Below are 27,791 nucleotides of genomic sequence, written 5' to 3'. Positions count from 1 at the left end.
TCGGTTACCACGTTCCGACATAAATATTGGATCAGGTACCACGTACCGGCACATTAACAGTTTGGGTGTGAGTTCCATGAGAGGACCATTGACTTGACATAACTGTATATCTTGAGAATTGTGAAATTGTACGTTGTTCGTAAATGATGTTGATATTGTATATGTTCGGTGTATGCATGTTATTATTATGTTGTAATGACTCATGTATGTTGCACTTAGTGGGATAGCCGTGTGATCCTACTAGTACATTGTGGTTGTATACTGATATTGCACTTGCTCTTTCTTTGTTGAGTACAAGGCATCTTCAGACGGCTATTGACAGACCTCGTTTAAAAGATCAGTGATCGTTTCAAATTCAAGGGTGAGCCAGTTCTTCCGGGCTGCCATGAGTTCTCTTCATGTTTATGTCTACATTTTCTGACTTAGACTTAGATTTCCTATGTTTAGTATGGGGTTGTACCCCTTCTTGTTTAGACTTATGGTTGAACCTTAGATGTTTTTGTACATTGACTTTCAGGTTCTAGGCGTATTTTTTGCATTGTTTGTTAGACTTTTGGAGTTTATGAGAACTCCCTATTTATTTTCCTTAACATTTAAACCTGTTTCCGTAACTTTAAATGTCTTAGTTTTGATTATGTTGTGTAGTTCTTGGTTAGCTAATTAGTATTAATGGTTCTCCCACTGGAGGGTTAGTGTGGGTGTCAATCACGATGGTTTGGGTCGTGACAACAACTCATTGTACCACATCTAGCCTAGACTTTAATTATAGTGTATAAACTGATCATTCTCTCCTTCAACAGAAAATTTTGATGATTATTAATTAATGTCTAATCTAATATTTTTGGCTTAAATAGAGAGGTTGTTTTAATAAACTCTCAGCTCGAGTACATTTCACGTGAGAAAAACATAAAGAACCACTTTAGAATATCAATCGCAAAATCAAAAAGAAGTTATGTATCAGACAAGTTCAAAAGATCCTAAATCGAAATACCAAAATCAACCAGAAGCAAGCACTAGATTCAATATTACACTACCATTATTTATTGCCAAAAAATGAACCAAACAAAACTATAAACAGAAAAATTATACCAACACATTTTTCTGGAAAAAAAAAGCTATTGTGCAGGTAAGAAAAAGAGATATACCTTTTACCTGAGAGAAAGAGTCGATAGTCAGTAATCACAAACAATGAGATTAGCTGATGTGTAAAGCAAAAACAAATCAGTGTGTAATACACTTCACAAAAGAAAATAAAATAAATCAAAGTAAAATGCTTGAACCCTAACCCCAAATTCTTGTGTGAACCCTAGCCCCTATTTTCAAAAAACTTTACTTCTAAAAAACCCCTATTTTCAGAACACCCAAACTGTTAAAATCCCTATTTTCAAATTGAAATGGAGATAAGAGTTTGGGAGCTTACCTTTTGAGATGGAGATGGAAAGAGATGAAAGCTTCATTGGAGATGGAAAGAGAGGCTCTGCAGTGAGAGAGTGAAAGTTTCTTTGAAATAATTTTATGCCCTAGAATATATGACTTTAAAAAATATTGTAACCAATTTAATGACGGATTATAACGTTCGTCACTTTCAAATAAATGTATTTATTTAGAATAAATTTTAATGACAGATTTTTTCGTTAGTATATAATAGAAATTTTATAAAAATAAAAAACTCTAGCGACCTTTTTTCCGTCACTAATTCGTCATCCAATATTAATTAAATTTGTCACCCCGTACCCATTTTTTAGTAGTGATTCTATTTTAGGAAAAAGAATTTCCTTAATTCGATCAGCAAATTACGTTTCTTATGCAAGGAAAAGATTCTCTTGATTATTAGTTTACTTCAAAACATCCTTACAACGGAAAGCACTTCCGACAAGAATGGTTCTCCATTCTCTTTTAAGGGAGGCAATTTATTTGGGTTCGATCAATAATTCACATTCTTTATAGGAGGAGGAGGAACTTTAAATTCTTAATTTAGTTAAAACTTCCTTATAGGGAAAGTGCCCCCGATCAAATTGTTTATCAATTTCTTTTTAGGGTGAGGATTTATTTTTGATTCGATTAGCAAATCACCTTCCTTAAAACAATCTCGACCAAAGTGTTCCTCTTTTCTCAAGCTCAAACCGAAAACATTGGGTTAAAAGTTGAGAGATTACATCCAAACAGAATCTATTTGGTATATATATCTGATAATACAAACTCAATTAATTTAGATTTGTCTTTCGTATAGTCTATTGATGGAGAAAGAACTCTCGATTAGAGATTACTTATTCTGAGGATTCAAACACGACACTTCTACCTAAGAGTGAATGAATCTCATTCATCTCAAACCCTCTCGAGAACATTTTTTTTCCTCCAATCTCTTGAGAGGTTCCTTCACCACTTGCTAAGTCGGCAAATGATATTTTTCAAGTACTTTTCGTTGTTTTTGGTACAATTCTTACAGTAGTAAGCACTTTCCATTAGTCTACAAATGCTATTTTTTGAAATACTATCGTTGTTTTTAATTTATATTCGTCAAATGCATGCAATTTTGCATTTAAAATAGCGATACAGTTCCTCGATTTTTGCAAAAAAAAAAAAAAGAGAAACAAAGTGAAAAACTCTGTCGGTTTTTCTTAAGAAAAATTTAATTTTTTTATAATTATTACGCGAAAAATAACCAATGGATGCCTGTCATTTTTTTAAAAAAAAATTATCAAAAAATCTACGGATTCCGTTGGAGTTTTACGTTTTGTTAGTAGTGTATTTTGAGTTTATCTCAATAATGGGCTGCTAATTGGGTTAATTATTCTTTTAATAACTTAAACTTAAGTTAGTCACACACTCACACAACTTAAAGAAAGTTTTGAGTTTCGCCTCACCACACCTATTATAAAAAAAACTTTCACGTGTTAGGTTCATAAAAAGAATCTGGTCCACACATACGTGAGCGTATTGTTGATATAATTAAATAAATTAAAATATGTCTATTCTAATAATTTAATTTTTAAATGAGAAATTTCAAGTTTGAATTTTATATTAAAAGTCGGTGAGAGCCCAAAATAAAAAAAATATGAAAAAAAGGGGTAAGAAAATAAAAGGCAAGTTAATATCATCCCTTGTTTACAACGACGGCTATCATGAGTCTGAATAGGACAAAATGAATACATAATATTCATATAATAATATCTAATTAGCTTGAACTTGAATCATATATAATCGGGAGTCGATTAAGCCCGTTAAGAATGCACAAAGTCTCTTCATTCCACAGCATCATCAGCTATATGAAACCAATTTCTTTGGAGGAGCTCTACAATCTCTTCATCTCTGAATATTGTAACATGTTATAGTAAGTATCAAAAATAAATTAATCATATGGTTGTATTAATAATATTATAGGTATATATATGTTCTAATTATTACAATAATAATGTTACATATATATACCTTGATTTTGAAGGAGACTTTGGGGGTTGGTGGTAAAAACGAGGGCCTTCATCATATCCTTCACATGTGATTTCTCCATATTCATCTCTATAACAAACTACACCCGTTGACTTATCTTCAAATACCTATATATTCATATAATAAATATATTACGAAAAATCAGTAGACGTTTCTACATGAATGGATTGATATTTGGAAAAAAAAAAATTAGTACTAATAAGTGAAATTGAGTTGATAAAGGCTATTTGAAATTCAAAGTTTTGTGTTTGAACATGAAAACACAATTGAGGTTTTTTTGAGTGAAAACATCTAAATTATCTTTTTTAAAACTTTAAATTTCATATTTTAAGTTTGAAATTGAAATAACGTGTAAGTTTGATAAACAATCACTTACTTAAAATAATCTCCAAATATTATTTCAAAATTTTGAAAACATAATCTATTGATTGGATGATTAGTCCTCCTACCTATTAGATCGAATCAATACGTTCTAAGCAGAAAGAAGGATAAATAAACAAAGATAATCATGAAATACTCTACCAAATGCGTCTAGCTCAATTCAAAACTTAGCTCATGAACGAAGAATTGCTCAAATTCATATAAAGAAACTACTCATTTCTATTTCACCCCCAAAACTGGACATATGATGTATGGACAATTTAATATGAAGGTTTAACATCGTTTCATAATAGTTGAGATGAGTCATATTCTGATACATACCAAAATAAACTCTAGGCTTAATATAATTTGATATAATATCAAAGTAGACAAAAGTCTTAGGAATCGAATTCCACCATCACCATTATTAAAAAAAAATGAAATACCTTAAGCCCATTTTTCGAAGCTAATTTGATTTGATATGGATTGGTTGATGTTATTGTTGTTGTTATTGATGATGATGAGATGTTGTTTGAAATATTGTCATGAATACTTGCAAATACCACTTGTCTGTGGACAGGCAGCCTTATTGTTCTTGGAGTAAAAGATGATTTTGTAATTAGAAAAGGTGTTGAAAGAGAGTTTACCACAGCCATTGATCTTAATGAGGAGAGAAAAAAAAGAGAGAGGATAGGAATGTTTGTTTCTGCTATGCAGTATTGTTGTTGAGGGACTTTATATTATATAGTATTTTTTTAATTTATTTTTTATTAATCAAGATAATATATATTATAACTTGATATGTATCAGTACAAGTAAATGGCAGAGTTGTTACAAAAGATGAAAGAATTTTTTATTTTTTTGGAAATGGACTAAAAAGAAAAGTAAGACAAATAAATTGAAATGAAGGGAGTAATACTTGTTCAGTTGTTTGGATGGTTGTTACTAGGGGTGTAAAAACCGAATCGAAAACCGAGTCAACCCAAAAAAAGACCCGACTAGTGGTTTGGTTTGACTTGGTTTGGGTTTGAAAAAAAAAACCCGACTATATTTGGGTTGGTTTGGTTTTAACTAAAAAAAACCAACCTGAGACCAAACCAACCCGAATTTATATATATAATTTTAAAATTTTATTTTATACATAAAAATATTTACTTTGATATAATTTTTAAATATTTCTTATACCTTTCTATAGTTTTTATCTTTTAATATATTATTTCAAGTTTGAAACTTAGAATCATGAATGGGCCAATAAAAATTATAGTCCACAGATGTTGGTAATTATAATAAAGCTTAAATCAAATCAAATTAATACTAATACAAAAAGAAAATCAATTCAACTCTAAGAATGACAATATTATTGAATATTTGTTCTTTAGTTTTACATTGGTTTAGATAATTAAAATACATAATCTAATTTTTATTTTCTTTAATATTTAGTCATGTAACTAATACTTATTAAACTTAATTTTAGCATGATTTAGTACTTTTAAATTATGATCATTTTCATTATGACTTGTTAATTTGCAATATTTGTTTTACGCGATTTCATTATTATTATTTTTGTTGGATATTTTAGTGTCATTAATCATATCATATTGTGTTATATTTTTAAGAAACATCTTAGATAGTTGTATTTTGGTAGGACTAAAGAAATATTTGGAGTACAAGTAAATTATATGTTTGTATGAATACTTTACTGGAAAAACTAGAAACAATCCGAAAAACCAAAAAACCAAAAAATCCGAAAAAACCCTAGGTTGAAAAACCCGAGTTTTATTGGTTGGGTTTGGTTTATAAATTTAAAAATCTGACACAAATGATCTGGTTTGATATTTGAAAAATCCGAATCAACCCGGCCATGTACACCCCTAGTTGTTATCTATTGTATAACATTGTTTGAACTTTTTTGATACAATGTTAGTTTTGATTATTATTTTTTGAATTTTGTTGTATCATATTGTTAAATTCATTATGTTATTTAACAATTAAAAGTTTAATTTTATGTAATGATTTGATGTGATCACGTTGTTATATTTTCTTTTCTTATTTTGTCTTCATTTATTATTTAATAATTCTATTTTATTCTTTATCCTATATTTTTTTAATAATAATTTTCCCTCGTATCTTTTAAAAAAATATTATTATAAGTTTATTCTTTAGATTTTAGATCCATGACATAGTGTTACAACAGAAAACAATACAATTATCCAAATATTATACTTATTAAACCAACACAATATAAAATAATACCATAGTCAAACCAATAAACTATATATATTTCTTCAAGAAACATAGTGAGTTTCATGTCGGAAAAAGAGGTTATAGTGCGTTGACTATCAACATAAAATAGATCGATAATGATAACTTCTATATAAGTAATAAATAAATAGCGAAAGGAATATATATAAATATGAATTATAATTTATTGTTGGCAATAATTATTGGGTCGAGTCCATGGTGTAAGAAAATATTTCTTTTCATATTAAATAACGGTTAGGATTATTAATGAAACTTTTTGCATCCCTAAAGGGAATTCATTCACTTTGTGAGAATTTTCGACAATCAGTGATACGAATCGTGATTGCTGCAGATTCGCTTTCGCTTTAAAAAAACTCATAAATCTCCGAAATTGATATTTACAATTCATATACTACAAATATAATATAGCTTATCATTCCTTTTTTTTTTAATCTTAATTTTTATGATTATAAATCATGTCATTAAAACTAAATTATATATGAAATTCAATAAAATTGAAATAACTTTTGATAGTGGTGAGGAGTCATAAATGATAATTAAGATCTTGTCAATTAATATTGTTATATTGTATTTGATTAATTTGCTTGGAATGAATAAGAAGCTACCTAACCTATTGGCTGAAAAAGTATTTGATCATTCTTTTATATCTCTTTATCTGATCATTGGTTAACTAGAAAAATGAACTTATAATAATACTATGTATGAAGACATAACTTGTCTTTTCCTTAGTATATTTCAGTGGACCTCGTTAGCACCACGTATGTTTGTAATATAACAACTTCTTAAGGTAGTTAAAATGTCATTCTAGAATAAATTGACTTATATATTATTGTATTCTATCATACAAAACGTCTTCTTTATTTCCTCTTATTTACTTTAATTTATTGTACGGAAAATGGTTAAAATTGTCCTTGAACTATGTGAAATAGATCACTTATATCCTTCGTTACATTTTGAGCTCAAAAATACCCTCACTCTTATCTGTAGAGACCACAAATACCCCTCAAAAGTTAACAATCCAAATTTTTAATGACATGGCAAGCCATGCGTGACTGATCCTTCCACCTATGCTACCAATTAGGATTACCACTAACTTTTTTTTTAATCTAAATCTCCTAAAATTGTATTAATCCAACAACAAAAAACAAGAACAAAGTTAATATTATTGAGCCGTAAATTTCCCCTCATACATACAGATGATACAGGTATGTTATACAAAAAATCATCCTATCAAGTTAGATATATTATATATTAGTTATTTATCAAGTGGAAATATACATGGTTAATAGTTAAACTACGATGAAAAAATAACTTTTAACAGCAATAAATATAAATATTAATAAAGAGTGGTAAATATTTACGTAATTAAAAATAAAAGGTTTTTAATTAAAAATATAAATAGTTTTTATGTAATTAAAAATAAAAGATTTATTTCTAATTTTAGAAGGATTTCTAATTGTTGGAAATCCTAGTTGGCAGCTGGAGAGATCAGTCTCACATGGTTTGCCATGTCATTAACAATTTGGGTTGTTAACTTTTGAGGGTTATTTGTGATCTCTAGGGATAACAACGGGGGTAGTTTTGATCTCAAAATGTAACGGAGGGTATAAGTGATCTATTTCGCATAGTTCAGGGGCAATTTTGACCCTTTTCAGTTTATTGTATAATAGTACTAGGCAAAATGGAATGACATTATAATAACAACAATATTGATAAATTCAATATGAATATTGATGCTAGTTGAATTTTATCAAAAACTTGTATATAAAGCCGAGCTAATTAAGAAGTTCGTAGACTTTTCATCGAGTCACTATTTTATAGGCTTGGAAATTAGTGTTTGGAAAGAATGCATGAAACTCAAAAATCTATTTATGGAAGTACAAGACTCCGCTTGAAGAAATACTTGGAGTAGGGAGAAGGACTCACTTGCGATGTGAGATGCTAAGCTTGATGTGACAACAAGTGAGAGATTGTGACCGCAACTCGAGCAACATTTAGCCTATAATTTCAAGGTTCAAGGTGTTGATGATTCTAAGCTTGATGTGATAACAAGTGAGAGGTTATGACCACAACTCGAGCCACATTCAACCTATAACTTCAAGGATCATTGTTTTGGAGATGTGGAAATGGATGCAACCACAAGTGGGAGATGTGTTCACGCAAACTACATCACATACTACACATGCAGTCCAATTTAGGTTATTTTTGCAATTCTTTGATGTGCGACATATGGGCCTTTTATGTAATAGTTAGGTTAGACTATAAATAAGTCAGGATAGATCATTTAGACTTAGATTATTTTCATATGTTGAATTCTCATGAATTGAGTATATTCTTGAGGAAGTTTGAGGCTAAGACCTTTGTTGTTTGATAATGTTTGATGAGACTGTTTGCTTGAGGATTATTCGTCTTGATGGTGTCTCTATAGTGTAATTGCTTGTTTGGTGTTCTTAATAGGAGGTTTTGATTTTGATATAACTATTATGTTTTGATTTTTGATATAACTATTATTACCTACAAGTAATGTGTTTTGTTTTCTATAGAATTGGTGTTTTGTAGAATATAGTGGTTGGGGGTATTGATTCATACAACCATTGTGCTCAATTCTTATCATTCTTCCATCTTTTATCTTTATTTTATATTCTTTGTTTTTTTGTGTATCTGACATTGCATCATGCATCCCATAATTAAGCTAGTGAGATTTGAGGAGGGTAGGATGTACGCAAATCAAATCCTTATCTTTGTGGGGCAAATAGACTACCTTCGATAGACCATCAACTCAAAAAAAATATTCCTAAAGTAAAATTACAAAAAAAATATGACAGCAAAATTACAAGATATACAAAACAAATATTAAAGCAACAAATAGTAATTTTGTTAATAGCTCTCCCACACAAAAACAAAAAAGTTTATAATGTTGAATTGAACTCTCAATAGATAGGACACCATAAAAGAGATATTATGTGACTACTGAATATAATAGTATTAATAAGGAGAGCAGGTGGCTAGCCCTACCTCTCCCACATAAAGTGTGATTACACTCAGCTATATATTTTCTAGTCTTCTACTCTAATTTTCAGCCTTCAAACCCTCTTATCTAGGTTCATGAACTTAGACAATTGAAGTTGTGTCGTATCGTGCATGTCTAATCATCTCTTTCAAGTTTTTTTTGGGCCTACCTTTACCTCTCCTAATTAATTTTTGCTACCACAAACCTTTCACACTTTTTTTACTGGTGCATCCACACACTCCTCTTTAATTGTCCGAACCATCTCATTTGCATTTCCTTCATGTTGTTCACCACAGAGGTCACTCTCACCTTATCCCATATAACATCATTCCTAATCATATCAATCATAGTACGTATATCCACACATTCATCCAAGCATCCTCGTTTGTCAATGATATTGTCTTGTTGGTTCCTGGTCATGTGTACCAAAACGAGATTTTTTAATTAATAAGTGTTTGGACCACCAAGAAGGGAAATAATTAAAACAAAGGAGATGCTTTTTGAAGGGATGAATATAATAGGAGAAGCATGTAAAATTATTAATGGATACTGAATGCAAGTTGTCACGTGGTTTCAGGTCTGCTTTTATAATTTCAAACTTATAGATAATATATAATTATGAATATATTTAGATTAGTACTTGATGAACGATGACATTGTTGGGACCATAAAGTGAGCAGGGATGACAAATCAACTCATAAAATCATGATCGATCCAACATATAAACACAAACACAATATTTAGAATCGTCGCAAAATATATGTATCTGAATTAATATTGTTGTACTTTTATGTCTTGTTCAAAAGTTGAACTTTAATTAAGCATACCAAATATTTTACAAATAATATATCGTTGGAACGATATCAGAAATTTATTTCTGGTGATATAACTAAGGCTCGCTATTGAAGCTTCCTATACATGGAGATAATATAGTCGAAAAATAGGAACATATTCATCATATTTTTCACAAATCTTTTGGCATGTAATATCTCTCGTTGTGCAAATCTAAGTTTTTTTTTAACTTCAAGTCATAAAATGGTGAAGAAAAACGTATCTATATTTTCCTTTGATACTAACCATCTCACGATTCCATATCATGATATGATATCGCATGGCCAAATGCCTACTAAGGTAATAATTGAACTCGGAGATTACAAAAACCATCAGTTAGAAGCAACAAAAGTACAAACAATTTGAAATATTCAAATTTTCTCTGTTTGGGATCTCCTTAATTAGCTCATATGATTTTCTATATTTTGTGCATCCTGTAGTTAATGGCTTAACCAACATAGTTTAATTTGAGAGGAGCAGAAAATTAGATGCATAGTCAGTGTAATCTCACACGTAGTCAGGTCTGAAAAGGATAGAATATACTCAGACCCTTACCCCTACCTTTTAAGGTAGAGAGGTTGTTTCTAATAGAATCTCAACTGATCAAAACGAAAGTATCTGATGCAGGATTGTAAGAAAAGAGACAACAAAGTAGTAAGATACAGATGCATAGTGATCAGAATACAACTACATACCCAGTGTAATGTCACACGTGGCTAGGTCTATGTACTCAGACCTTATCTCGACCTTTTGAGGTAAAGAGACTGTTTCTGATAGACCCTCGGCTCAAAAGGAAAGCATGTGACGCAGTAAGAAAAGAGAAGCAAGATACATATGCATAGTCACAATCTCAACAAAAAAAGAAACAGGTGAGACATAAATGCACATTGATAGAAAAAAGTTTACAACAGTGAAAATTACTAAGAAAACTATGTGTTGCTACAAATGAACAAAATTGGATGCTAAGTGGACAGTCCTAAGAAGAAACTAACATCTAATAGCAGCAAGCTAAGCTACATTAAATATTGAACAAAAGAAATGCCTTGAAGACACTCTTTTCTGCTCTATGATCCTTCTTTCAGTCATCCTATCAACGCGTGATACATTAGAAAATCATCTTACTAACATCTCAGGTTTCAAATGACTACTTGTTTTGCGTAGGATTGGATCTGCTTCGTGGTATTCTTCTAAAACTTGATTTAACTTTCTTAAGTGGTTGCTTCTCACTAATTCTTCCATGTTCATGAACTTTGAACATTTGCGATGTTGAAGAAGGCAAAGTTTCTGATGATGAAAAAACGAATCGAGCTGCTTCTGTAGCAGCATTAAGCCCTGAATGTAGTTGAATCAAGATGAGGGCTAGTACAAAAGTTACTAGTAATGTTGAATGGCACTTCATAGTAAGTAAGTTCAATACAAGTGTAGTAGTTGATCAAGATTTGGTGATGAGATTTATATGTAATGTTTGATATTAATTAAAATGAAGTGGTAGATCCAATGTTTGTGGGATCATGTGATGCTCGCTCCTTGGACTGTTTTGAAGATACTAAATAAAGCATAACTTTTTTAGATGAGATGGTTATACGTTTTATAATATAGTATCAGAGCAGACAGAGGTTCAGTTGGGATCGAGTTTCACCTCCACTCATTATCAAAATGAATTTTCATGTGTTTGGCTAGCTCAGACTTAAGCACGCACATGAGGGCCGTGTTGAAGATATATTATACTAATAAGGCTTAAGTTTTTAAATGAGATAATTATACGTTTCAATATTTGGGACTCTAGATTCAAGATTAGTTATTATAGTTTCAGAGTGGTCATGTGAGCTAGCACGTGAAAAATATTTTATAAACTTTGAAGCCTGGTCAAGTGATCTACTATATTGTTTTTTTAACTCGATATATATCTTGAAACATCATCAAAAAATGATTTTATTTTGTTGCAATTCATTTAGAGATAATTAATACTACTAAAATCCAGAGAAAGATTCTATGTTAGTTTATTCATCCAGCTAAAACTCTGTGCTTCCATTTTGGTTGTTTCCAAAGTCATGATTTTTCTGCCTTAGAAGAAGAGCAATGAATTATTATATGGAAGGCATATGTGTGTTTCCCTTAGTAAAAGATGCTCTTAATATTTAAATTCTCCTGTTGCAGTCTTGGAAATGTAACTCACTTGTTATTTGGCTTTATGATGATTGATTATTATTATTTTTATTATAGTAACATCATAATAGGAGTACTAAATTTAAATAAAAATAGAGATGGAGGGTGTGACACCCCAGCTCCCACGTCGCAAAACATAAGAGATGTTGGGCTTATATAAGTAGAGCGGATAAATAAATATATACCAGTTAATTACTTATCATAGCTATAGTTTGTCTTAATTACAATTCGCAACCTATTTTTAGCTATAATTACGAGGCTCACCTTATTAGTTTTGTATAATTCGCACGTTTGTATAATTCGAAATTTTATAACTTTTTTATAATATAATTTTATATAATTGTTTAAAGTTCAGATGTTTGTGGTGGTATAAATTTGTTATTTCGAGTTTATACAAAAATAGTTGAATTATACAAACCCACCCACGAATTATACAAATGATGCAACTTAAACTGTAGCTACAGTCTGTAAATATGCAAACTATAGTTATGGAGCATAATTAAATTTATTATAGTGGCTATTTGCAAAAGTTTCCTATATAAGTAAGCAGATTTTATCTACTAGTGATGTGTTTTAAAGCCGTGTAGGCCTAAGCTCAAAGCGGATAATATTACTAATGGGGTGAGGAGTGGGGGCTTGAGAGTCCTGAAAATAGAGTGGCCTCAGAAGTGAAGATCCAGACAGATGGAGCATATCCTTGCATTTCTTAGTCCATTTTCAGCATATTGTAACAAATTTACCTGCACCGCGTGTTTATATCAAACTAATGTGCTTCCGTTTGCAGCAGTTCTATCTTATGGCGCGAACCATACTACAGACACACATTGTCATATTGTAACAAACTTACCTGCATCGGGTGTTTATATCAAATCAATGTGCTCCCATTTTGCAACATTTCTGTCTTATGGCGCGAACCATGCTACAGAGACATGGTGCGAAAAAATTTGGTCCATACTCCATAGCATTATGTAATTTTCTTTAGCCATTACAGATATGTAAGTCAAGAATCAAGATACTTCCATGGAGGGACATAAGGCTATACTTGGAGTTGGTTCCTCTCGCCAGTTAACTTTGAGGTGTCAAATTTAGCTCATGAAAATATAACTCGTCCAAAAGATATATGCTAATAATGTAGCAAAGCAAGCTAGTTTCATGAAGGAACATACTACTTGTATACAAAAGATACATAGAATCGACTGCAGTTCAGTTGTATCATTGAAGAATCAATAATGTTTAAACCGAAAGGACTGTTCTTGACTCACTGGCACAACACGAAACAGAAAGAGTAGCTGTAAATTTTCAGAAATGTTAGTTGACATAGTAACAAGATAGCTTATGTGATCTAGTTGGAACATACTGGTGTCAAATTTAGCCCATGAAAATATAAATCCGATGATCTATCAAATCGAGTTAGTTCCATAAAGGAACATTATACAGAGAAGCCTATTACAATGTGCTTATACATGTACAATATATCCACTTCTTATGTTCTACAAAAAGTAAAAAGAATATATATCAATTGAACCAAGCTAACTTCTTCAAAAAGAGCAATAGGTGTAATGACATTTTGTTCCTTGTTCCTTTATACATGTTAGAATTTCGAATCCTGGATCAGCCTCTGAGTCTGTACTAACTCGGGCTTCTACTCCCTTGTTCTATATCTACATTTCGCGAACTAGAAGGACTAAATACCCTTCTATCCCCACTCAAAAGCCTCATCAAACGTCTCAATCTTTCAGGCATTACATATTTCGATTCTTCTTCTTCATTAATCTCCCTTGGAATATCGATCACCAACATTCCATGTGATCGATTACTCGTGGAAGCTGTCGAGTCTAAACAAGGATTACACAAGGTGCTAACTTGAGTCTCATTTCCCCAAAACAACACATTGGTTGGGAAAATAGGCAACTCAGTTTCAACTGAAGCCAAAGCCAAAGCCGAACCCTCTTCCTCTATCTCCAATGATGATTCCTCAGTCGTTGAAATCGCGTTACGACAAAGAGGGCAAGTGGAATGAGATTGAAACCACATATCAATACAATCAACATGAAATCCATGATTACATTTTGGTAAAAATCTCATCTTTTCACCTTCAGAAAACTCACAAAGACAAATAGTACATTCCAATGTCCCATCTTTGAATTCATCAACATCAAATCCAACTACAGGAATTGTTTCAAGAATCAAAGGGTCAAGACCTTTAGCACTCATTTTTCTCGTTGTCCCACTGCCATCAGAATCGCTGGCGGTATCTACATACCGCCGGCGATTCCAGAACCATTTAGTATAAACATGAACTAAGAATATAAAAAACACCACTAAAAACATAAATATAATTAACCCCACCATAAACTTCCCTAAAAGAGCTAATACACCTGACTCGTCTAATTTTTCCATTTCTCTAGCACAAAGTTGAAATCTTTACTTAAATAAAGGGGGAAATTCAACAAATTTAAAACAAGAATGAGATGGGGTTTCTTATTAAACCTCAAAATTGTGGAAAAAATAGGAAAGTTGAAATTTTTTTCCTTAAATGAAAGGGAAATTCAACAAATCTGAATCAAGAATGAGATGGGGTTTCTTAATAAACCTCAAAATTGTGAAAAAACATAGGAAAGTTGAGATTTTTACTTAAATGAAGGTGAAATTCAACAAATTTTGAATCAAGAATGAGATGGGGTTTCTTATAAAACCTCAAAATTGTGAAAAAACATAGAAAGTTGAGATTTTTATTAGCCAATTTGGAAATGGAGGACAAAAAAAAATAAAGATTTGAAGAGGGTATTTGAGAAAATGTGAAAAAAAATGTTGGAATAAACTATGGATTATAGGGGTGTTAGTATTTATGAGTGTTGGAATAAGAGCTAAGACGACAAAGAAGAAGTCAAACAAGAAAATCTTCCACAGCCACCTAACTTCTAGGAGGCTTTATACTTTGACTTGACTTTTTCTACTACTAAAACTTAGGAAAGTTGGAGAGATCATGGCAAAGATATCTACTTGACTTTCACTTATGCAAAGGCCAAAAGTTTGACATTACAAATAATTGACAAAACTTTCCAATAAAAGGAAAAAGAGGTCTTTTGTGTTTGGGGTAGGTCTAAAAAGAGTCCTTTCAATTTCATCTCAAGGATATTTTGGTCCTATTTTGTTATCGTCAAATATTTGATAAATTTTAATTGTTCGATTTAACTAAAACTCTAATATGAAGGTGCAATTTGTTAAAATTGATGTTACTTTCTTTAGAATTTCTTTTTATTTCACAGTTTTCATTAAATCGAACGGTCTAATTTGTTAAATATTTAAGGATGATAGACATAAAGGATAAAGAATATTTATGGATATATACAAAGGACTTATTTAGACCTTCCACAAACATAAAAGGGTCATTTTTGCCACTCTCTCTTTTAAAAAGAAAAAGAAAAGAGAAACTTCATAGAAATTCTCCTATGGTCTTCTTATAAAAAAAAATATACTAAAAAAATAGTGTTAAGGATGAGTGGGGAGAGGTAACCTCAGTCCACTCATAGACTTATTGTTAAATTTTATATTTATTTAGTTATAAGAGAACTTTTCTCTATTTAGTTATAACTTCTGAGTAAAGATTGATTTTGGAGCAGAGAGAGTCAAATGAAACTACATATGGGAAAATTAACTAGTAGGTACAAGTTCATCATAGGTTGACATTATTTTAACCCAAATTTGTTTAGTAAATTGTAAGCCTAGTCAATTGGAACTAGTGTATCTATCAACACAGGTCATAGTGCTAATGACTTGCAGACCACAATCTTGGTCATCCAGTGGCCATTAGTTAAAACTTTAGGCTGCAATAGGAGGAGTGGTGTGGTAGTAATGATGATATTATTTATTTTTGAATATGATGTATTGAAAGGCTAAATGTGGCCAACTTTATGACAGTCAAGAATGTGAGGAACATGACTTAGTGGTGAATAGGGGTCTGTGGAACAATTTAATTATGTTACTAGAATTTCATAAACACGAAACTTTACTTGAGTCGAGGGTCTATTGCAACCAACTTATCTACCTTTACAAGGCAGGAGTAAGACTACGTCATAGTCAGTAATCAGGTGTGTGTGTGTGTGTATGTGTATTTAACCATTCCTACATGACTATTACACTGATCAAAGACTTGGATTATCTGGAAAGTAGTACGTACTGAACTCATTCATGTCATCGCGTGTGGAAGAGGAATAGGAGAGCAGATACAGGGGAAAATGAAAATTGAATATGCACTATGAACAGATTTTAGTATCTAGCAGTGTGCAACGCAATGCAACCAACAAGATCTTGCTGAACAGATAAGCTGATAGATCCCATAAACAGCAAACTATAAAGAGAGACATTCTGGTAGAAAAGGCTACATTACATCGGAACTAAGGTTGGTTGTCTTGAGCATCTGTTTCACCCCTTGAACCCCGATCAATACTATATGTCCTCTTGCTCATATTTGCTCGTTGAACTAGCCGAACTAAGGCTTCAACCACTTCTGACATAGGTGGCCGGAACTCAGGCTCAGGCTGTCAATAATAGCATACAGGACAATGAGATAGTGTTGACTGAACTAACAGAACTAGGTTCTTGATTAACACAGCAGATTTATGAATTTGGCACACTGTCTATACAAAATATTACCTGGACACAAAGAGCAATTACATCAGCAAAGCGGGAAATGGATTTAACAGGATAGAGCCCTTTCAGTGCTGGATCAACCATCTTAGCCAAGGCATCAATATCATGGAGTTGAGGTGTTGCCCATCTAACTAAAGATTGTTCAGATCTTGGTCTCTCACTGCATCAAGAGCATACATATTGATCAAGAAAGTTAAAGACTTTCTGAATTTCTTCCTGTTTGTCTCGAAGTAATTTGACACAATATCATGATGCCTAAGTAACTTTACCTATCAAAAGGTGTCCTCCCGGTAAGAAGTTCCAACATAACAACTCCAAAGCTGTAGACATCACTTTTTATGGTGCATTGCCCATACATAGCTACCTCAGGTGCACCATATCCAGACCCTGTATTATGGTTTAGTGCCTGCAAAGATGATCACTTTGACACATCTTTAGAAGATGATAGTGATGTGAATCTTTTAAGAAGAAGAAATAGCTACAATTTTACCAATTGAGTAAGTAGAGAAGAGCAGGAGATAAAGCACCAGGGACCATAGAAAGACCAGTTCATTAAAATGAGTTATATGGTAGTGTTACGTCTATAGAATATACTGGATAATCCCATGCCCTAGATTTGGATAAAATTTTCTGCTTTTTACTTGACAACTTCTCTTGGAATCCAATTTATGAACCTCAGAAATTGTTGCAAAAGATTTCATGTTTCAAAGGTTTGTGCACAAAACAAAGCTTCTCCTGAAACAAATGACGTTTCAACCATGTAGTTTTTTGATATTTCTTATCTCCTTGAAAAGGACACATACACAGCCAATAGTATGTCAAAACATGCCTATATAATACATGTGTACTTATGTGCATGCATGCTTCTATATCGAATCCACCGAAACACTTTGCAACAATGCATAAAGTAAGGAGCTTAAAGCCACCTGATCTGCATCATTAATAAGGCATGCTAATCCAGAGTCTGATAGATGAGGATTGAGTTCCAGATCAAGTAAAATATTTGCCGATTTAATGTTTTTATGAACCAATGATGGTGAATGAACTTCATGCAGATACCTGCGAAGGATGATTATATTAGCTAGTGAAGAAATTTGTGTATGGAAATCAGGAAATGAACAGATATGGAAACCATATAAATTCGAAATTTGTTACACCCTTTGTTTCATTTTATATGGCAAGTATTTCCTTTTATGCCTTTTTCAAGAAGATTGACACCTTTCTATATTTGGAAACAATTTTAACTTCAAATTTTCATTGTTACCCCTAATGACATGCTTTTATAGCCACACAAATGACATGGCAAGTTTAAGACCACAAGTTCCAGAAGTCTTTCTTTCTTTTTGAACTCTGTCCCCACTCATTCACCACCACATAAAATGAAAGGATGGGAGAATTGAAGTTTTGATTAGCTTTTTATTGGCAAGACCGGCATATTTAGGATACTAAGCTCTAACTAAAGGAATAAATGAACTCTTCTTTATGTTAACTTACTGGCCATCAATGTTTAAAAAAGACTTAAACTCTATAGTGGTCTTTTAATCCAACAAGTATGATCTCTAAATGCAATATAACTATGGATCCTCTGGTAAAGTTCATCACGAGTCACGACTAAGTGCTTGGTATTGACTTTCACAGAATTCCCTTTTCTTCTAGCAAGAAGATCTATTCTATGAATCTCCGGATATAAGCAGAAGATTCATGTAAACTACTAGTAATTAGCCATCAATAAATAAGGAGAAAAACATAGCATTGCTGCATGCGCCATGAATTTTACTTCCCCCTTCCAATTTATGTGACATAGTTCCAATCGGCATTGAATTTAAGAAAGAGATGAATTTTTTTGAAACTTGTGATCGATCTTAAACATGGCATAGCATTTGCCTGACTATAAAACTTTTGAAACTTGTGGCCTTAAACATAATATAACATTTGTGTGGCTATAAAACTTCTCACTAATGGTAAAATGGGAAATATAAAGTGAATTGTTTCCAAATACAGAAACGTGTCATGACTGTCATCCTTTCTGGAATGAATCAATAAGGAAATAGTCCAGCATAACTGTAACCAATTGAATATAAAATATGATAAAATAATTCTGAGATTGCAAAAACTCACTCTAGTGCTCGTGCTGCACCAAGTGCAATCTTGACTCGGCTATTCCATGCCAGTGGCTTGCTGTCTTCATCTGACAGGTGCAGGAAATCATGCAGAGAACCATTTTTATGGAATTCATGAACTAGCAAGTACTGTCCATGCTCTGAACAATAACCAACAAGCTCAATTATATTTGGATGGTGCAACTGGGATGTCTCAGAAACTATATTGAGAAAATCTTCATGATTTTGGAGGGCAGACGAATTAATTTTCTTGACAGCTAGAACCTACAACATTTCAAATAACAGAAAGGAACACAATAAGTATGTAGTTTCTCTGATAATACATTTTTGCTTAAACATGTGTTAGCATTACTAAATCACCTTATGGCTTATATAGTCATAAGAAGAAAAAAAAGTTATTTTAATGGGTGCGCATAGAGAGAAGTATTACTTTGCCATCATCAAACTGAGCGCAATAAACTCGCCCAATTGATCCCTCGCCAATAAGGTTTTCAACATTGAAGCTATCAGTAGCAATCTGTAGGTCTGCAATTGAAAACTGTGTAGCCCTGATTTGAGCTGTATTAATTTTCTTGGGAGGAACAATGGGTTTCGGTGACATGTCAACCTCGTCAAAGGACTTAACACGATCAATAGGTGGAGGTCTTAGAGTTACAGCAGTGGGAGTTTCAAATGATCCCATTCTTACTGCGGAGGAGGTTTGATAAGGTTTCAACTCTGCAACCAAAAACAGACAATGAGTAGGAATTCCAGGAACAAACAAAACATAACAATGATGTTACCTTCTCAAAAAAAACAGCAACACAACAATGAAAAAGTTATACATAAGCAAATACAAGCTCCAACTCGGATTCCATGACATCATTGAAGCTGATAATGAGATGAGGCAAGAAAGTTATAAGCATGAACTGCATTACTACTGATGAAGTTGCAAATGAGAAGGAACTCGTATTGTAAGAGACGGTTTGTTTTGTGGGGTTTTGATGGACTAAAAAGGAGAGAGCAACTTCCCAAATCCCAACTATGAACCTGAAGATGATTCCTTCACTGTGCTGACAGTTACAATCTGAAGCAAGAGTTCTTCGGGTCAACTATATTCTGAAGAGTTTTTGTTTCCCAGGGAGTTAAACCATCAAGGGTAGCTGATGTTAATTTGTCAAAAAACAATCATAAGCTTTGAAGCACCACGTAATTTAGGACCTCCTCCAAAAGATCAGTTTGAATTTCTAAAGATTATACCTATGGAACTTCCAATAAAGTATGAAACTTTTGTTTCTTCAGAACTTAGGATCTTTAACATCCATACAGTTTTTCCACTTCGAAGATAAATATTTTCCAGCTTTGCTGCTTCCTTCTGTATCAATGACAACCCCTTGCAAAATTGTGATACTACTTGCATGGTTTATGACCAATCATTAGCAAGGTAAGGATAGAGGCTTAGATATCATTTTCCATATTCCCAAGCAAGTAAGTAAGTAGTAACACCACAATTGATTATAATTATTCGTTAAGAAATATCCAAAGTGTTAAGAGAGCATTCAAGACATTTCTTACAAAATCAAGAATTATGAAAGCAAAATACCTTCTACTTTCTGTGAGGTAAGAGGAGCAAGTGGCTGCTTATCAAGTTTTTCTAAGTCTGTGGACGACCTTCTTGATCTTTTCTTGATAATAAAGAATGCTACTATTGCTCCAACAACTAGAATAGATATCACTATTCCTGCAACACCTCCACCCCCTATACCTGATTTCCTACTGCCCGAATTGCTGCTGTTTTCTCTGGATTTGTGATCTCCATTGGGATTGTTTGCAGGAGGTGTGCCAGGTGGAGGCGGGGGTGCAGGTGCTGAGATCCATAAATTACCATTTGATCTGTTATGAAAGATTCATAAATCCCTATAACAATTAGAAAGAACTCCCCAAAGAATTTGCAAAGATGAATGAAAATTATTGCAATCTAAGACACTCACTGCACTATCCCTTTCAGCTGATCTGGAATCCAGCCAGTAAATTGGTTATTTTCAACATTCCTAAAGAATAGAGGAATCAACGTGGTTTTCAACCAATGGATTTAACTGAAACTGAAGTGACATGTAGACATAAGACATAATATCTACACATTTGGCACACAACTCACAGATTTCCGAGGGGAAGATTGGCCAAGACGTCAATAGTTCCACTAAACTGGTTGTTCTGCAAATACCTGCATATTATAACAACAAAACATCTATATCTGATGGAAGTTTGCAATAGAAAGATGAAGTATGAAAACTCTTATCTTACATTTTGTTCATACTAGTTAGTGACTGGAAGCTTTGAGGAAGATTACCCGTCATAGAATTGAAAGAGAAATCCCTGAAGCATTAAAAAGATCAATCAAAATTATGTGACAGAGAATGATAAATTTCAAACTATTATGTTTTAAACAAGAAGATATGATAAGGTACCAGCGCTATCAAAAGCAAAAAGACAAAAAAGTTCTAAGGTCCGTTGGGGCTAAGCACAAATAAAGTGTGAGCTTTAACGAAAAAAAGGTGCAAAGGGAGAAAAAAATATAAGTATATATATGTTCAGTCCAAGACTAATAATTATAAGCATGCATGACAAATATATGAACAAGGAAATTGAATTTTTTTTACGATAAAGTGAAATATCACTTGTTTAGTCAAGGGAAAGTATGTCGTAGGACCTTGATGATGACACTAAAGCGCACATTAAGCAAGGCAAAGCGCTCAACACGTTTTAAGCCTCGCTTTAGGGCTTAAGCGCACCTTTGAGGTTTTTAATACTTGCTTAAGAATAAGTACAATCTAAGTAGCAACTAAGCTCAATTGGCATAATTCAATACTTTGGCAGCAGACCAAAGACATGACTCACTTCTGCACAGTAATGTGGGAAATGGAACAAGTGCGTTTAACCTCTTTCTCAAATCGAGACAACTTAAATAATAGAATAAGTGTACTTTCATCATAACATTTGAAAACAGCAAACTATTCTCATTCAGATCATAATTAGGCAATATGAAAACTCTGATGTAATAACAGGAGATGAAGAGGCCTTACAATGTGTTGAGTGCAGAGAGCGAGTCAAACGAGACAACCACTGATCCTTGAATTTGATTGTGACTGACATTTCTACAACCAGACATAAACATTGCAAAGAATCATAAATAGCCCCGAAGAGAATGAAGAGGACCAAGTATTTAAGCAAATATCAAATTTAAGCATTTCACTTACAAGTACTGGAGGGAGGTCATCTGTGAAATGGAGTATGGCAGGCCACCACTAAAACCACTAGAAGCAAGGTTTCTGCAAGGCAAGTTCTAAGAAAGATAAGAGGAAGAAAATAGAACCTGCAAGGAGGAAGATTTGCAAATAAACATACAATCTTTGCACATTTGGAGGAAGCTGGTAAGGTAACTGGCTCCCCATATTGTTATTGCTTATGTCACTGCAACATTCACAAAGATGACCACATTCAGGAATTCAACATAAATCCAATTAATAAGGAACAAACGAAGGCCATTTATCTTACAAATTGGTCACAGATTTTAGACTATCTAGCTGAGACCCCAATGAACCTGAGAGCCCAAGACCTGACATCTTGCTGAAGGAAAATGAAAAGAAACGAATCATTAGTTTACTTAGTCAATAATTCCAAAAAGTTGAAACAACATGGAGATGAAGACAAAAAGGAAGACCAAATCCCACATTTCAGTAACTTTATTGCGCGAGCAGGTAATGCCTGTCCAGGACTCTCCACAAGGATCACCGCCATTGGCACTCCATTTTGTCAGCTGCCCTGGTGAGTTTAGGGTGGTATACAGGACTCTCAGAACAGATGCTGAAAACCAAAGCGAAGTCAACTAGATTATTTTGAAATCAAGACATATGTGATTGTGTAAGGAATTTTAATGATAAAGAAATAGTTATATATGAACAGAGAACGGCTCAAGAGACAGATTTTACATAGGACAATCTGTTAAAAGAATGTGCAGCTACGGCAACTTGACCAGCATGGTACAAAGTAGTGAGCAACTTAACCAAACCATTACTGTGAAACACTTTGGATCATCAGGAGTCCAAAAGTAAATTATATAGCTTTATTAAGTTTTTGATCAACTTCAAACTCATTGATTTTTGTCACCCCTTACCACATAAAGTAGAAAACAATATCCAGTAATTGCTTATATAAGGCTGGCAATAGTAACTAAAACCAATCACATTCACAAACCACAAGTTTCTGTAAGGATTTACCTTTTCCCCAAACTTGTTCAATTTTTAATGAAAGAAAATTATTGTGCGAAGGTTGACGTTTTCTATTAGCTATTAAGTGCATCTTCCCGAAAGAGTCTCCCCTCTACCTCCACGAGGTAGGGGTAAGGTCTGCATACACTCTACCCTCCCAAACCCTAGCTACAGGATTTCATTGGATATGTTGTTGTAACTATTAAGTGCATCGGCAACAGTAAATACAACAATTACAATAACTATGACTCAATCTAGTCGACAAGACTAAGGGGTTGTTCAGCCATAAGTAATGAGTATTTCCCATACTCAAAAGTGAAGACTACCATTGATGCAGCCCAAGCAAGACTTATTATATCCATCATTTTCAAAGATTTCTTTTTTATGATAACCACAGTGTCCGAGTCAGCTTGTGTGCAACTAACAAATTCCAAGGATACCTGCCACCTCCCACCAACAACATGTACCACATAACTCTATCTACCAAGCCTAGACCTAGTGTTTTCAAATGCTATTTTCTTTTCAATATCATGGGGCTTCAAAGAAACAAGTTTTTTCAGTTGGGTTTGTTCATTTCAAGAGTTGTCAAGACTCAAGCCCACTCTCAGCTAAATTTTTCCTTGGAACTTGTACTTACTACTTCACATACTAAAAAACAAAGTTATAAAGAGAATGATGAATAAATTAAAAGGGGCTTACCATCAGATGGATCTGTATCACCATTAACAAAGCTTGAAAAATTCACCAAAATGGCCACCAACAGTACTACTGCCGGTAGCAACAACAACCTCATCTCTCCCACACCAACAACACAAAATTACACAGAAAGACTCTTTTTTGAGTGAGAAAAAGACACTAAAAGAAGAAAAAGGTCAGATGCTTTTGCCATTCTAAAGAAAAACCACTATTCAGCTACAAGAATCCAAAGCCACACACTTTTTTACCATTTTTTGTTTTGTCACACTGGAATGCATCACTTTAATTTGAATTTTGTTGGTTTCTGGTTGAAAAAAGTGTAAGAGGGAAGGATTAAAATAATTAATTTGGAGGATTAGTGGAAGGTGAAAGCAAAGCAGAGAATATTTGTCAAATTAATCAATGATTGCCCCCCACCCTGTAGTATTCTTGTCTCTATACATTTTGTTGTATTGGTGGCTACAAAATTACAATTATATGCTCAATAGTTACCGATTCGGGCTCGGGTTCGGGTTCGAGTTCTAAGTAGGTAAAAATCTTTAATATCCAATGAGATCAAATGCGGCACAAATTTGGGATAGTCGAGTTTCAACATGGGTACCAAATATTGGGTGGAAATAAAAAAAAAAAAAAAAAACCTAGTTAATATATTATCACACTGCCTCATTTGCAAACATTAATAAGTCGTTATATGTGAGGTATAAGATATAATAATTTCAAAAATAAATGCAGAACTATTTTACTCCTTAATCCAACAATAGTTGTCTACTATACATTTTTAGTATGTCCAACAATATTTGTCTGCTTTATGAAATCAATGAATAATTTTACACTAAATTCCTAATTTACCCTTATCATTAATTATAGTCATTTTTCTTATTACATTTTTTAAGATATTGTATTTACTATATTCAAAGGGTCCTCGTGGTCCAAGATAATCAATAATAGTAACATAAGCATGAGACTTTTTGGTAGTAACCATAGCATTTCGTGATTCATTGGTAAATTGATTTTGATTCTCTATTAACCGATAGGTGATATAGTAAAATTATCCTTCTATTTATAGTTTTTAAGAAGTGTGAAATCAATAGTGGACAAGTATTGTTGGACAGAAGGAGTATCATGTGTTTGGTTGGAGGTGTTAGAATTATTTATCCTGCCATTGATTGTGAAAGATGTTCTACTAGAAATATGCTTGTTATTGCTTCGATTCATATTCCCCTAAAAGTGAATCCCGCTCTAATAGCTCTGAATAAATTAAATATGTGCATTAAGATCGAAGCTTCTTATTCCACAAAAACGAAAGCACTTTTTCACTCCTTCATATACTACGAGATTTCACTTGGAAAAGGAAATGTTCCATACTAATATATTCGGGTCTATAACCATGGGTTCCAATGCACGAGATCCTGTAGCACTTACCAATGAGGTTCTATCGATTAGTATTACACAAAAGAAATCAATACACTTAGTAATGAGATAAGTTATCTTATACACATAGTAAAATAACTTATCATATGATAACTTATTCTAAGATAGCTACTTGTTCCCAACCAAATTACCCCTAAAGAAATTAGCAAAACTCTTATACCATCAAATAATTGCTTCTTGGCCCCTCGACTAAGAGCCCGTCTGGATTGGCTTAAAAAATAGTTTTCAAGTCAAAAATAAAAAGTCAAACTAAAATGACTTTTAAGTAAAAAAAAAATAATAAGTAGAGGTAGACCTACTTTTGGTTTTTGACTTATTTTAAGTCATTTTAAACTTATTTTAAGTGATTTTTGACCTTGCAAAACACTTTCTAACTTATTTTAAGTGATTTTTGACTTATTTGAAGTTATTTTTTTATATTTGTCAAAAACTTCTAGAAGTCAAAAATTGACTTAAGTAGGTTTGACCAACTTTTAAGCCAATCCAAGCACCATCTAAGAGATCAATTATCTTATTCTGCTCTCTACATGTATATATATGTTGTTCATTTTTGTGTGGAAAAAATTATAATGAATATATAGTAAATATGACTCCATAATTTTAAAAATATAATAACTTCAATACAATTTTTTTTTTTGAAGATTTCAAACTAAAATTCTACATTGACCTTTGTTAAAACCTTACACCTGTCATAATAGATTATTTTTCTGCCTGAATTAAGATAGTTAGATTAATGAATTTTAGATATCAAATGCTTGTAAAGAAATAAAAAAGAATTTAACTCCAATAATGTGTTTTCTTACTTTTTAGATACACTATATAATTCTATTAAGCATCGATCCAATGAGAAAATTACAAATATTTCTTCATGTAGTAAAGAAAATCATATATAAAGTTATTTTAAAATATACAAATATTATATATTTATATATCAATTTGATTCTATTTTTTCTTACTCACCAAATCGAATCAAGCCTAATTAATTTTCTTTTATCAATTTGATGTGAATTTTTTATTTGATTTATACACCCTTACGTGTATCCCTTATTAAATATTGGTTTAATAGCCTCACTTGGCTAATATTCTGATTTAATAATTACCATTAAATAAACAATATATGTGTGAATGGTAGAATAGCTATGGTGCAGTGGATAGAGTTACTTTAAAAAGAAAATAGAAATCTTAAGTTCGAGCTTTAAATATGATAAGATTCTTGATAGGGAGCGCTTCTCCCGCGAATGAGACTTTACACATAATAAATTTAAATTAATGAAGCTCCAAAACAAATACCGAATATTGAATTAATAAAAAAAAAAAAGCCTTTGTCACTTTCCATCCACTTCTTCACAATTAAGTTTCATATAGGGGCCTCTGCATTGGGTCCACTGGGTTTGGAATAGAAATCGAAAGCCTAAAAAAAAAATTGCTTTGTTTTTTAATTTATTTGTTCTATTTTAATTTAGTATGAAATTTAGAAAGTATTTTTTAAAAAATCTCATCATCTTAAATTAAATATATATTATATTTATTAAAGTATTTTTCAATTTCATGATCTTAAATTAATGATGTATCAAAGTATTTTTTTAATCTCATGATATCAAAACATATCATGTGAAAAATTGAAATTAAAAAGTTACTAAAAAAAGAGGCATTCACTTTTAAACGAAATTAAAAAAAAAATAAGACAAATAAATCGAAACAGAAAAAATAATAGCAATCTCATTATCTATCTATATATTCATTGCGTCTGTAAAAGAGTACGGACCAATGGTCAGTTGAAGTGAAGGTAAATTTTAGTGATTTAAGCTCAAATCTCAATAAATTAAGATAAAAAATAAGAATTAATTACATTAAATATCTCTTATGACTATGTTTTGAATACACTTTTCTGTATTTTAAATCAAACATATATACACCGTGCAAATAATGTGGCCTGTGAGTGTAAGGGTGTGTTTGATATGAAGGAAAACATTTTCCGGAAAATGTTTTTAATTTTCTCATGTTTGGTTGGGTTAAATGTTTTGGAAAATGTTTTTCAAATCAACTCATTTTCCTCAAATTTAAGGAAAATGACTTCCCTTCAAAACTTAAGGAAAACATTTTCCAAAACTCTCTTCCAACTTCAAATTACAATTATTTTTTTGTTGAAAAAATCAATTTATTTTGTCTCTATCCTCAAACCAATCCCCCTCCTCCCCAACCACCCCCAAAAAAATAATAATTTTAAAGCTTGTTTTTAAATTCAATTTTCTTACCCCACCCTCACCCGCTACGATCACCCCCTCCCAAAAAATATTAAAAGTTGTTTTTAAAAGATATTTCTAATTTCAATTTTTTATTTTTTACCCCCACCCCCACCCCCATCAGCCCCCTATCACCCCCACCCCCTTCAAAAAGAAGAAAAAAGTTTGTTTTTAAAAAATATTTTCAACTTCAAATTTTTATTTTTTCATCCCGATCCTCGACCACCCACCCCCCTCCCCGGCCACCCTCCCCTAAAAAAAATTTGAGTTTGTTTTTAAAAATTATTTTCAACTTCAAAATTTTATTTTTTCACCTCTACACTCG

General features: G+C 32.3%; 4 protein-coding genes across 10 annotated transcripts in view; 1 reads left to right on the top strand and 3 right to left on the bottom strand.

The window, feature by feature from the left end:
* The window catches only part of LOC125861830 (uncharacterized protein C119.09c-like), a 436,566-nt gene that overhangs the window by 121,382 nt on the left and 287,393 nt on the right, over window positions 1–27,791 (top strand). The window lies entirely within an intron of this gene.
* LOC125861834 (uncharacterized) lies at window positions 3,051–4,514 on the bottom strand. The gene is made up of 3 exons (XM_049541713.1): window positions 4,254–4,514; window positions 3,430–3,554; window positions 3,051–3,309 (listed from the first exon to the last, which is right to left on the bottom strand). Exons 1-3 carry the CDS (start codon window positions 4,461–4,463, stop codon window positions 3,243–3,245), a joined length of 402 nt encoding a protein of 133 aa, XP_049397670.1. The 5' UTR covers window positions 4,464–4,514; the 3' UTR covers window positions 3,051–3,242.
* Window positions 13,469–14,872, bottom strand: LOC125861825 (RING-H2 finger protein ATL3-like). Its single transcript, XM_049541704.1, has 2 exons — window positions 14,670–14,872; window positions 13,469–14,566 (listed from the first exon to the last, which is right to left on the bottom strand). Exon 2 carries the CDS (start codon window positions 14,474–14,476, stop codon window positions 13,706–13,708), a length of 771 nt encoding a protein of 256 aa, XP_049397661.1. The 5' UTR covers window positions 14,477–14,566; window positions 14,670–14,872; the 3' UTR covers window positions 13,469–13,705.
* Window positions 16,304–27,791, bottom strand: part of LOC125861809 (protein STRUBBELIG-RECEPTOR FAMILY 7-like) — a 61,974-nt gene continuing 50,486 nt past the window's right edge. Inside the window, exons 2-17 of one of the 7 annotated variants that reach the window (XM_049541678.1) lie at window positions 23,796–23,884; window positions 22,560–22,692; window positions 22,384–22,455; window positions 22,234–22,299; window positions 22,086–22,157; window positions 21,912–21,983; window positions 21,133–21,204; window positions 20,987–21,052; window positions 20,820–20,879; window positions 20,432–20,721; window positions 19,280–19,566; window positions 18,848–19,113; window positions 17,656–17,788; window positions 16,999–17,135; window positions 16,733–16,889; window positions 16,304–16,617 (exon numbers count right to left, since the gene is read on the bottom strand). In XM_049541678.1, the coding sequence (XP_049397635.1) occupies window positions 16,474–16,617; window positions 16,733–16,889; window positions 16,999–17,135; window positions 17,656–17,788; window positions 18,848–19,113; window positions 19,280–19,566; window positions 20,432–20,721; window positions 20,820–20,879; window positions 20,987–21,052; window positions 21,133–21,204; window positions 21,912–21,983; window positions 22,086–22,157; window positions 22,234–22,299; window positions 22,384–22,455; window positions 22,560–22,692; window positions 23,796–23,884 (2,116 nt within the window). In that variant the 3' untranslated portion in view covers window positions 16,304–16,473. Of the gene's footprint in view, window positions 16,618–16,732; window positions 16,890–16,998; window positions 17,136–17,655; window positions 17,789–18,847; window positions 19,114–19,279; window positions 19,567–20,431; window positions 20,722–20,819; window positions 20,880–20,986; window positions 21,053–21,132; window positions 21,205–21,911; window positions 21,984–22,085; window positions 22,158–22,233; window positions 22,300–22,383; window positions 22,456–22,559; window positions 22,693–23,795; window positions 24,086–27,791 lie in introns of those variants that run through there. The other 6 variants (XM_049541679.1, XM_049541680.1, XM_049541681.1 and 3 more) reach the window with 6 other exon arrangements.

The sequence above is a fragment of the Solanum stenotomum genome, chromosome 4 (genome assembly GCF_019186545.1).
Source record: "Solanum stenotomum isolate F172 chromosome 4, ASM1918654v1, whole genome shotgun sequence".
Lineage (NCBI taxonomy): Eukaryota > Viridiplantae > Streptophyta > Magnoliopsida > Solanales > Solanaceae > Solanum > Solanum stenotomum.
The sequence above is the reverse complement of the archived record's forward strand: the minus strand, read 5'-3'. Positions and strand labels throughout refer to the sequence as shown.

What these genes read in the sequence shown, in the direction of transcription:
- LOC125861825 (XM_049541704.1), bottom strand. Translation starts at nt 14,476, where the DNA reads ATGGAAAAATTAGACGAGTCAGGTGTATTAGCTCTTTTAGGGAAGTTT.
- LOC125861834 (XM_049541713.1), bottom strand. Translation starts at nt 4,463, where the DNA reads ATGGCTGTGGTAAACTCTCTTTCAACACCTTTTCTAATTACAAAATCA. An exon ending in CTTCGAAAAATGGGCTTAAG is followed by an intron (nt 3,555 to 4,253) that starts GTATTTCATTTT and finishes ATGAATATATAG; the next exon opens with GTATTTGAAGATAAGTCAAC. An exon ending in AAGTCTCCTTCAAAATCAAG is followed by an intron (nt 3,310 to 3,429) that starts GTATATATATGT and finishes TACAATATTCAG; the next exon opens with AGATGAAGAGATTGTAGAGC.